The sequence below is a fragment of the Coturnix japonica genome, chromosome 2, assembly GCF_054131305.1.
Source record: "Coturnix japonica strain WE chromosome 2, WE-NBRP24, whole genome shotgun sequence".
In the NCBI taxonomy this organism is placed as follows: domain Eukaryota; kingdom Metazoa; phylum Chordata; class Aves; order Galliformes; family Phasianidae; genus Coturnix; species Coturnix japonica.
Genome location: NC_140664.1, coordinates 1,444,975 through 1,457,245, shown reverse-complemented (window position 1 = coordinate 1,457,245; position 12,271 = coordinate 1,444,975). Strand labels below are relative to the sequence as shown.

The following is a 12,271-nucleotide window of genomic DNA, read 5'->3' as shown; positions in this document are numbered from 1 at the left end:
GGGAGTCTTCTTATATGTGCTTGGGGAAGAGAAACTCTTCTCATTATGTTAACTCTCAAATTGGAACAGGCTGCTTAGGGAATCAGTGAAGTCCTCGTCCCTGGAGGTGTTCGTGAGCTGAGGAAATGTGGCACTTAGAGACATGGTTTAGTGGGCATGGTGGTGATGGGTTGATGATTGGACTAGATGATCTCAGTGCTCTTTTCCAACCTTAATGATTCTGTGAAATTCTTTCTCTTCCAGACTACTCAGCCTTAACACCTCCTAACTATCTGCTGACCCTCGCAGTTAATCAACTTTGCATTGATCTGTATTGCTGAGTAACCACTGTGTCAGCAGAGTTGTTTGGATGCTGTGTCTGGACAGCCCTACAGGCTACAGCATCTTCTACAGCTGCCTGCTATGACCTCTATAGCACACAAATTAGGGTCTTGTCAAGAAGCACTAATCCTAGCTGGCTACTGAGCCTGCTAATTCCTAATGGGATTTGCCCATCTTTAGCACTGAGACAGCTTAATACATTGTGTTACAAGTAATAGGACTATAAAAAGCCACACAGAGCCCTCCATAGCTGAAGAACCAGATGTTCCCAGACCACACCCAGACATTTTTATAGGGAAAGGAAAGAGCTAGGCTGGGGATAGGGAATCAGAGAAGTACTCAGTCTCCTCTGTAGATCCTAGAGCAGTTTACCAGACAGGAATAGTAAGGATAAGTAGGTTGTTAACAGGATACAACATCTTTTATTTAGTTCAAATGTGCCTAGGTGTTCAGAAACCTGACTGTATCAGTAATTTTAAGTTTCAGTCCAGCATTTCACAATAACCAGCAGGTTTTTGTTACATTTCTTCCTTACCATCATTTATATATATATATATATATATATATATATATATATATATTAGCATTAGGATCGAGGACATAGCTTCACCCCCTTATCAACCTGAAATGAGACCCCATGCTGGTATTGTTAGCTCATGACATCCTGAAGATAAATTGCACACCATGAGTTTCAAATTGCCTCCAAGGCACAAACTACTCATCCTTTGTAGTACTCATAATGAATTGAGCCCTCTCTCTAAGGTGGCTGATTTTTCTTAGTTTGTTTTCCTTTTGGATGCAAAAGGGGAGCAGCTCTCTGGCATAAATTAAGTACCCTTGTTTACAGAAGGACCTGATGTTCAGATGCTTCTTTCCATCGTGCTTCAAAGGGACTTGTTCTATTATCATAGAATCATAGAATAATAGGATGGTTTGAGTTGGAAGGAGCCTCAAGGATCATCAAGTTCCAACCCCCTGCCACAGGCAGGGCCACCAACCTCCAGATCTGGTACTAGACCAGATTGCCCAGGGCCCATCTAACCTGGTTTTGAACATCTCCAGGGACAGAGCATCCACAGCATTCAGGGATTTAGCTGGGTAGGGGGAACACTGTTCCCATTTCCTCGTCTGTCTCATTTGCTGCAAGGTTTGAACCTGAGTTTTTCACATACTATGTTTTGAGCAAACCTAGCTTTTAATCCCTGCCTTGCTAGTTCTTTTGGGTTAAATAGTGCCTGAATATTACACCCCCAAGAAATGTCCTGGTATATTCCTGGCTGTTCTGCATCCCTAAGAATAAAATAAATGAATTTTATGCATCTGCATGTACTATCATTCCCCGCACAACTGCTGAGACCACAGCAGGATATGAGCTGATTACAGCTGACAGCATTAACTTCATTAGCAGACGTTACAAAGGTTCATGCTTCTGGCTCTGAAGGTCCTGAATTCATACTCTGCCAAAGGCCCAGGCTTGGACAGATGGTGCTAGAATAACACTGGGAGAAATGGGGTATATTAAGCGGTTGAGTTGGAGCAGAGCTGCACATATGTTAAAATAACCAGTTTTCTCTTGTTTCATTTTCCATAGGGCTCCCCGCCTTGGTGGTTGCTATTTCTGTGGGATTTACTAAAGCCAAGGGGTACGGCACCGTGAACTAGTGAGTAATGGGGCTCTTCCTCCTCTTTTTTTCCTGTCTCACCTCCCACTATTTTGTCAAAAAACACACAGTCGCTGGCCTGCAGGAACAAAGGTAGGAGCTAAATTCTCATGTGCTACCCATGGAAGTAGGAATGATAGGAGCTGAGGGAACCTTCTGACATCCTCAATCCATCAGATCATCTGGATGCTGTGCACTTTCCTCATCACTGCCCAAATGTCCAGGGAAAACTTTAGGATAGCAAGGTCTCCAGAGAAGAACTTATTGTGTGACTAGAGGCAACTCTCTTAGTTCAGTCTGAACAAGAGGGACATTATCACCATAAAGATGAGAATGCCAACACTCAGCATGGTTCAGATTTTATCTGCATTCGCTTCTGAATTGTCTCTAATAGAATAGCAGCAGGGACTGAAAATTGTGTATTCCTTTACAAACAAATTCATAGAAACTGGTTAAATGAATGGCACAGTAGGGGTGGGTTGATGGTTAGACTTGATGCTCGTGGAGGTCTTTTCCAAGCTTCACGACTAGATGACTCTATGATATATTACATCATTTTGATCTGAGTGTGTGCTATGAAGGGACAGTATTTTTCTTTTTAGAGCAAAATTGGGAATACTTAATGTTTTGGATGTTTAAAAAGGAAATAATAGCTTTTGTGTTTGTCTGCTTAATAGATTGTTTGATCAAACACTGGTTTTCAAAGTAGCTTAGCTTACTTTTAGGCACCAGAATGAGGGTGAGTTCTGAATTTGTCTGTTTGCTCAGTCCCACACTAGAAGCAGCTCAGAATTTTCCTCTATATAATTATTTTCTTCTTTTCTTTCTCCTTTTCTTTCTCCTCTCCTCTCCTCTCCTCTCCTCTCCTCTCCTCTCCTCTCCTCTCCTCTCCTCTCCTCTCCTCTCCTCTCCTCTCCTCTCCTCTCCTCTCCTCTCCTCTCCTCTCCTCTCCTCTCCTCTCCTCTCCTCTCCTCTCCTCTCCTCTCCTCTCCTCTCCTCTCCTCTCCTCTCCTCTCCTCTCCTCTTTCTCCTTTTAATAGACTAGTGTGAACTGCTGCAAAAAGTTTGGTAGATCTTTTCCCATGAATGCAGCACCAGTCAGCTTAAGACAACTCAACACAACACAAAAGAGCCTCGGGAGGAAGGAGGAAATGTGCAGATGATCACTCCCTGTCTCACTGCCCTGAATTGTGCATGCCAGCACCTCCTGCAGCAGAACAAAGTCTCCCAGCCTGCAGCAAAAAGGGTGTCAAAACTTAACAAAACCTGCCAGGCTCTTTTGCTCTCAGATTGGCACATCAATGAGGTGTCCCACAGGCTGTGCATTGACTTTCCCTCATTCCCAGGGTGCACAGGTTTAATGGGTAATATCAGAAGTAAGTGTGCAGTTGGAATAGTTGATCTAGAGGTCTTTTCCAACTTTAATGAGTTTATGATTAACTAGAGCAGCTCCTCCTTTTGCTGCCAGTCTTCTGACTTCTTTTAGCCCTTCAATTTCTGTTTCTCCTCGTATCCAGGGGCTGGCTGCTGCCTTCCTCTCTGCCTGTATGGCTGGCTGGCTGGCTGCCCAAGAATGGCAGGGGATCCTGTGCTCACAGCAGGAGCCACAGACTTAGGAATACAATTCTTAGCCCTGCTGTCAGGGTGCTTGTCAATGAAATAGGAAGGTATCTCAGGCATTGCATCCTGCTCCCTCACTGCTCCTTTCCCAGCCAGCCTGTCCATTCCTCTCCTCTGCGAGTCCCTGTGATTCATCAGCCATGACTGCTGCAGGCGTCATGAGATGCTCAGTGAATTTGCACATGTGCACTCAGCTCTTTTCCATAGGAAAAACCTTCCTCATACATGCTGTGTCCCTAACGCCATGGCGTGCAGAATACAAGGACAGGAAACAGCCTCCAGACATACATTTGTAGCAATAACACCTTGTGATTCCTGCTGTTGGCTTTATCAAGAGCCATCTTAGAATGAACTCAAACCCAGCGCTATCCCAAGCAGTGTGTCCCTGCAGGTGCCTGTTAATCAGTCCCTGCTCTGACTTCATGCTACAAAGCACACACAGGCACATGCTGCTTCTCCAGGCTGGTTCATGAGCAGCTTTGCACCTGAACTTCATATTTTTAAAACATGAAGCAAAGATGAGTAGACCAAGACACAGGGTGACCCTACACTGCAGCATGCTTTTTCTTCTTTTTCCTCTTCAGAAGGCACAAAAGCTTTCTTATATTGATGTGTTGGTTTTACCTGTCCTCTAGAAGGAAGTCAATACTATATAACTGTAATTTCAGAGCTGAGCTTGAAAACTTGAAGTTGTTCAGACAGATAAATTAGATTTAACATTGTTTAATGCTAAAGACAAACAGAAATACAGAATGGAATCTTGTTCCAGGATTATTTGGGGTTTTGACCACTGAAGAAGGGTGCATGGTCATTGCAAAACTTGGATCTGGAGAATAGAGGCTTTCACTTTTTGTCTAGTATAGGACATGCAGAGGACATTTCAAATGGGCAGTAATAGACCTCCAAGCTTTCATCTTGCTGAACAAAACAGAAGACATTAGCCTTAACATGTCCCTTTCAGTAACTGGAGGGATGTGAGCTAACATGATAGCCCAGAAGAGGCTTTACAATGTCATTCAAAAATTCAACCCTACTTCACCCAGCTTTGTCCTGGTCATTGTAGCTATTTGGATGTAGCTACGGGATTAAGCTATTTAGTAATGATGATCAAGTTCCAGTCTCTCACCATCAGTAGAAATACATTCCACTAGACCAGGTTGCTCAGGGTCACTGTGCAGTCAGGCAGCCTGTGCCAGTGCCTTGTGGCTTTCCCTGGACTCACCAGGCACTAATAAATGCCCTTTAACCAGTACTCCAGAGTCTGACTCTGGATCTCTAAAGCTTGAACTGAGCAATTGAGGTTGTGCTACTGGTGGCTGGAAATTCATATTCTTTCCCACAAGAGAGCTCATAGGAGTTGTTGTCAAAGAGCAGCTCCAGGAAACAGAATATTTCTAGAGGTTATTCAGTGTCATTGCATCAGGGCTTTGGTCGCCCACAGGTATCTCAGTAACTCTTTTTTGTCCATCTCTAAATACTCGTGGGATAGTCCTGAGTGAGAGTTGTTGCAAGCAGAGCTGTAGGGTGTAGTCAGGAAGATCTTGTTGGAAGTCAGCAATTTGCAGGACCAGGGCAAAACCCCTCCATCTCACACCTTTGGCATAGTAGAGAGGTGGTAACCAGGGAGGTGGTAGATGGAATACCTCTTGTCCCGGGAGATATACAAAGCTGAGCAGGGCTGTGAGCACCCTGATCTAGTTGTAGATGTCCCTGTTCATTGCAGGGGAGTTGAACTAGATGACCTTTAAAGGTTCCTTCCAACTCAAATGATTATGATACAAAAAAAATTCAGATGTGTGGTGAAGAAGTCTCTTGTGTTGGACTCAAGAGCTGCTGTCAATCTGGGAAGCACTGCTTGGAAATGGTAGTTGATCATTGTTAAACCACTCACTCACTTTCTTCCAGTGGTAATTTTATTTAAGAGATCTCTAAAGAGATCCCTTGGCAAGTACTCCAGTGAAAAGCAAACATTTTTGTGCCTTGAAAGGACAAGGATAAAAATGTCTCAACTAGACTAGCATGTTACTGGAGTTGGCTGTCAGTTCTCCTTCTTAAATACCACTTCTTCCCTTCTTTGCTGTCAGCCACCACCTCTGACAGTTTTGGAAGGAAACACTTTGATTGCATGCTGTGACAGGGAGATCAGACAGTCAGAAAGGATAAGGGCCAGTGCTTGGTGATGTGTGAACCCAACTTCAGAAAGCCCAAGGAGGGGGGAGAGGGGCTGCCAGGGACCTGATGGGAATAAAAGCCCTCGTTTATCCACGTCCTCATCACTAACTGGAATGCAGGACTGTCTGCTCCCTTCTTCAAGTGAGCTCCCTCTTTCCCTTCTACTTGGAGGGCTTCCTGGAAAAAAATATTCTTAAAGCTAGGATTAAACATTGAAGCAAAAGATTTGAGGGGCAAACACAGCAATTTGGGAGCATACCTGATTCTCCCTCTGTCCTGTCTTTGAGTTCATGAAGGCTTTCAGTCATCACAGCCCTCCAACACTTCATCCCCATTTTCTCCCTCCATGCCTTCATTTTATTGTTACAGCTGCTCAGACGGTGTGTCTCACAGAGCAACTTGTTATCAGGAAGAAATGAGAACTGATTAAATTAACATGCGATACCTTTAATTTAGAAATAAACAAGATTCAGGACTTGGAGAAAGTCAGAACGTCCTGCTTTGAGTTTTTAATTTGAAATGCTTTGTGTTTTCTTTCCCCAAATGTTCTGAGATTTAAGGTGAAAAATAACATAGTTGGAAGTCAGATCTGATACAAATACAATTGAAGCCGATCAACAAAACTGAAATGTTTCCAGGAAGGCTTTGTTTCCTGGGAGAAGTCTGAAAGTCATTGTTTCTTTTGATGCAGAATGAAATGATATTGCTGAAAGTACAAGCACATAAATGAATCACTGCAGGGTTAGCTGGATTAAGAGCTTTGAGGAAGTCCTTGTTCCATTGTAGTTGCCTGTTCTTAACCATTGGTAAATGCATGGTACTGTACTGTTGAAACCGGATTACTCCATTGCACATTAACTCCAGGGTACTGCTATGTCTCAGCATGTGAACTTTCCATGGGGTTGCTGGCACAGTGTAAATTCTCATCTTATCTTGCTCTAAAGTACCTAGTTTAAGTACCCATAGTCTAAATTGCCACATTCCCCATGAAATGGAAGTCCATCTCTAGTGCTGATTCAACTGTTCATGACTGTCGCAGAATCACAGAATGACTGAGGTTGGAAGGGACATTTGGAGGTCAAGTAGGAACACCTATAGGAAGCTGTTCAGGACAACATCCAAATGGATTTAAAGATCTCTAAGGAGGAACACTCCACCACCTCTCTACGCAATCTCCTTGGTCACCTTCACAGTGAGAAAATGCTTCCTTAAAAAAAAAAAACAACTTTTTCCTTACTGTTATTATGTCCAAATGTGAAAATCCTCGTTGTCTATCTGGCCATCCTGTCATGCTCAGGTGGTGAGGAACAGAGATTTCTCTTATCTGTTTCTCTTTACAGCGGGTTTGTCAGTATTTCTGGGGAGGTGGTAGGGTCACTGTCCCTAGTGGTGTTCAGGAGGCATCTGGATGAGGTGCTAAAAGATATGCTTTAGTAGCATAGTGGGCATTAATGGTTGACAGGAAGATGGTTGGACTAGATGATCTTGTAGGTCTTTTCCAACCTTGTGATTTTATGATTCTGTGGGCATTCCAGTTCACAGTGAGATCTGCATGTGGATGTACTGTGCAGTAGGATTTCCATGTAGACTCCTGGAGCACATATATATTGTTAACTTGAGAAGTGGGAGGTCTCCATCTAGTCTGGGTGCACTGATTGCATAATTCTATGATTCTGTGAATATTCAAGTGGTGAAAGTTTGGTCAGTGCAGTCAATGGAGCTCAATAAAAGACTCCCTTGGATCTCCACTGAAGAGAAATGCCATCAAAGCCTACTGGATTCCATGATAGGCACTAACATGATAGACATAAATTCTTAATGAGAATATCCACTTGGGCCGTGTAGGAACCAGGCATATTAGTAGCCTAAATTCCACAGAAAGTCAATAAAGAAAGGGGAAATTTGATAGTGATAGGACAAGGAGGAATGACTTGAAACGAAAAAAGGGGAGATCTAGATTAGGTATTAGAAATTCTTTATTCAGAGGGTGGTGAGTCACTGGCACAGGATACACAGAGAAATCGTGGATTCTCTGTCTCTGGAGGTGTTCGAGTCCAGGTTGGATGAAACCGTGGGCAGTCTAATCTGGAGGGTGACAACCCTTCCCACAGCAGGGAGTTTGGAACTAGATAAACTTTAAGATCCCTTCCAACCCAAGCCAGTCTATGATTCTCAGGATGTGTGATGTGAAGGAGGAGGAACATGTTGGTTTCCAAAGGAGACATGACACTTCACTTTCAGCTTAAGAACATCCACTTAAGCAGCACAGTGAATTCCCACCTTGCTGCTGAGCTGTGAAATTTCCCCATGGCAGCAAGCCCAAAGGGAGGATCCAGGAGCAGAAATGTACTGTGCTTCTGGACCCAAGTTCCCCCTTGGGCCTACTGGTTAGCAAATGAACAAATCTGCTCTTTTGCCTGAGCAAGCACGACAAGAGAATTATCTTGCTCACAAAGTAATGCTGTAGCTTCCAGCAGGACCTGGTCTGAAACAGAGCATCACATGAATTTTGCATGCATTCCTCTGTCAACAATCGAATGGTAATCAAACATGGCTCTGCGGGCAGACCCCCAGGCAACTGGGCCTTTGTGCAAGTACAGGAGAAACAAAAAGCAAAACTTGCTTGTTGTAAATTCTGAGACTTTTTTTTTTTTTTTTTACCATGGAATATCAACTCTACAGACAAAGGAAGACAGCAAAACATGCATCTTTTTGTTGGTGGTACTAGCTACCAAGTAATTTTCTTTTCTTTCTTACTTTTCCAGCTGCTGGCTGTCATTAGAGGGAGGTCTTCTCTACGCCTTCGTGGGACCAGCTGCTGCTGTTGTTTTGGTATTTGAGCTTGGCTGAAATAATCTTTTTTCTCTTTATTTATTTATCTATTTATTAATTTTATAAGACTTCCTTCACTCTTTCAACCCAAGAGTGGCCCTCTCTGTTTCTATTCTTGTTTTTAGTAACTTTCTCCTTCAGGAATTAAACACAGAGTATTAGAAGCCAGCAATTTGGGATGGGTTTAAGTCTGAAATACAGTGTACCTCAGCAACCAGCCTTCTACCTCTGCCCTCTCTAAAGTCCCCTAAACATGGATAAAGCTTTGCCTTTTTATCAACCTATCTGGATGGAAGTGCAGAATGGTGGTGGAAAACTCTGACATTAACTCCTTCAGAAACTGCTGTTACTGGCTGCTCTTAAACCAAGTAGGGTCTCCACAGACAGCATGTATTCTTCATTTGTCCTAGATGCCCATGGAATTCCTGCTAGGCAGCAGTCTGTCCTCCCATCCCCTACCCCTTGGCTCTAACCCAGCACCAAAGCCTATCTCAGTCGGTTACTATCATCTGAGTTGAAGGTGTCACTCAAGTGATGACAGTCCTTTCATCAAGCTTCCCTGCTGTTGAAGCCTCACTGATCATGAGAAGTCTTGACTGTCAGGGTTCAAAGACTTTGTAAATGGCTGGTCCCTTTAGGAAATCCCTTCTGCAGCAATTGCAGACGCATTTAATGGCACTTTTAGACCCATCTAAGTGGAAGTCTGTTTTTTCACTCCAACCCAATGTTTTATTCAGTGGAAGAGCTGTGTGGTCTCTAAGCCTCACGTGCCCTGGAGGATCCCATAGAAATGGAATTGTCGACATTTGCAGTTTCTTTTTTGGATCCATTTTTTGTTTCAAGCAGTGCTGAGGGGGGTAACTGCCCTGTAGCAGGAGCAGGCTTACAGGAGAATAGCTACACAAAACCTCTTGCTGCCTCTGTTCTTAACTGCTGTCACTGCACATCAAGCCTCTTTGGTGTCATCATGACGTCAAAGAAACAAGTCATCAGTTACCCCTCTTCTACAATAAAGCAAAGCCTTTCTCTCTTAGGGTCTTTCTTTAGCATTGATACAAGGCATAGCTGAGCCTTTGGATAGTCATCACCAAAGAGTGGGAATATTCAGATGTACATGCTAGCCAGTCATTAGATTTCTGTAGGCATGTGATAGTTGGATTTTGTTCAGTCATGTTGCTGACGGGCTTAGAGTCTTCCTTATTGCTGGAATAATTGACAGCAGCATTATGTGGCTTAGTGTTTTCAGATGAACTACCTCTTCACTCAACAACATAATAACAAATAGCTCTGGCTCAGTGGCTTGAGTGTTCAATAGACAGCTGTGATTAGGAGGGAGTGAACTATTGTAGTGCCCAAAGAAAGAGCAGCCAGTCTCCTGCCTGTTTTGCTTTTGTTGTGCCAACGACAAGGGAAGTAATCCTTCAGCTTTCCCTACTGTGCTTCCATTTGGCATCTCTGTTTTCACTCAGCATCAAAGCTGGAATTGGAGATAACCTTACACTGAGGTCAACACCTACAGATGTTGGTTCATACAGAAGGTCAGAGGAAGTGGTGAGTCATCTCTGGAGGTGTCTGTCTCTTTTCATTGCCTAGAGAAAGTGCCCATACATCTCATTTATACTACCTGACTCACTGCTAGCTAAATGAGAAGCAAATGATGCCCAAGAGAGGTATGAGGTAGTATATGTATATCCTGAGGAACTTGGGGAAGAGGAGGAGGAATAAGCATTGAACACTTCTTTACAAATTGAAACTTAAGCTGACAGAATTCACGCTTTGGCTTTGTAGAAGAGCATAGGGTTGAATACACAGTTCTCAATTATGCAGTGTGTATGAGACCAGGCAGTTTCCTCTTCTGTGCATGCTTTGTCAAGGGGTATGCAGCTGTACTGCCACTCAGGACAGGTTTGCTCCAGATCATCCATGTGCTCTTGTGCAGGGATCACAGAACAAGATGGGACTTGGCTCCGCACTTGAGCTAAGCAGCTTTTTCTCACCCGAAACTCTGAGGAATATGATACGTTGGCACCCAAATGACTTTGCACGCATTTGACTTGGCTCCAGCTGGGTTTATTATCTATGCTTTTAACTTTAAGAATTCCAGGAAATTTAAACTCAGGGCTGCTGCAATTGGTTTTACACTTCTGACTCAGGTGAAGCACCCTGATGATGCACAGGTCAAAACCCTGTTGCAGAGATGCCATTACAGAGCTACAGTTCTTCATCTCCCCTGCCATAAATGAGTGACGATGAACACTGCTTGTAGGTATGCAACCTGCAATACTTCAAGCTCATCTTCTCTACTGCACCTTAAAAAAGAGGACCTCATATGCTCAGAAGCCTCCATTGTGGTGAAGAAAGACATGTGAATTGCAAGTGTGCTTATATTATGCACTTAACTGGGTTTTGTTTTCTTGCTGATCCTTGGCTGAGTTACTGTGTGTGACTTGCCAGCACTGGGTCTATAAAACAAAACAATGGTTTGCTCTAGAAATGGACTGACAGCTGTGGAAGGTATTCCACTCACCCAACAGCTGATACAAAAGAAAATAATTGCTATTTGGGAGCTCTTCCATTTGCTGCCAGCTGTAGACTCCACATCAGAAAGCTGGGTCATGTCCTGATGAAATCAGCAGAGCAAACTCAGAAGGGTTGTTCAGTTTTGAGAATGATTTTGGCATCTAGATGAAGGCACAGTGTGAGCAAAAATGTCTTTCCCATGGGCTGTGCATTCTTTGGTGTTTTGATGGTTGGAGTAGATAATCTTGGTGGACTTTTTCAACCTTACTAATTCCACAATTCTCTGATTCTATGAGTCGTTCCTTAGGACTACTTCTCAAGAGTGTACTAAAATCACCCAGGCTCTTACCTAACATCTAATGTTGAATGTACCTGAATTTGATCTGAAATCCTTGCAAGCACAACGTGCAGAAGAGCATCCAGTACCTCGTTCTACCAACACCAGCTGTTTCACTGGCAACAAAAGCAGGCGAATGTCACTTTTTTCCACCATCAGCACTGTGCCCCTAGGAAGAGGTGATGATCGTGTATCACCTAAGTGGTTACGTTCAGAGGTTGCTGAGGTTTGCATGGGGTTTGTAAAACAGATGCAGCTGGCAGTGGTGAATGGAATCAAAACGGAGCACTGAGAAGTTCAACATCACTTTGAAAGACCTTAGCTCTGCACAGCTTGTATTTCCCTGTGAATTTTATACCTGACTGATACAGACATCTGTGCTCTTACCCTAACAAAGCAGAACGAAGGGCTGTGTAAAGTTGCTTTGCCCACTAATTTCTTGGAAATGGATAGATGGCTAATCCATGAGCTGTGCAATCTGCAGGCTTTCTCAAGATATCCTACCACAGCAGCTGATATTTCTGCTTACTCAAGTGGCTCTCCATCTCTTATTCTGAGAGCAGCGGTGGTGCTTCGCTCATCAGGAATGATGACTATTCATCTGGATCATACCACACTATCCTATTAGTGCTGCTGCTTTTGGACCACAGATTCAAAAAAAATATACTTTTGAAATTGTGTCATGCCACTTCTCTCCCCTGCATTGGCCACTTTCAATTTGTGTTATCCTGAAAAAGTATTTTTATGCTTTGATTTTGGCTAGATCTTGAGCATGAATTCGACCTGATCTAGCTGCAGAATTCACAGT

The 12,271-nt window shown here is 43.4% G+C and overlaps 1 protein-coding gene across 4 annotated transcripts in view; it reads left to right on the top strand.

Moving 5' to 3' along the window:
* The window catches only part of ADGRB1 (adhesion G protein-coupled receptor B1), a 263,519-nt gene that overhangs the window by 214,891 nt on the left and 36,357 nt on the right, over positions 1-12,271 (top strand). For all 4 annotated transcript variants that reach the window (XR_014942377.1, XM_032442930.2, XM_015856457.3 and 1 more), the window contains 2 exons: positions 1,913-1,982; positions 8,540-8,606. Coding sequence is in view for 3 of the 4 variants with exons in the window: in XM_032442930.2 (XP_032298821.1) it covers positions 1,913-1,982; positions 8,540-8,606 (137 nt within the window). In the remaining variant the exon portion in view is untranslated. The remainder of the gene's footprint in view (positions 1-1,912; positions 1,983-8,539; positions 8,607-12,271) is intronic.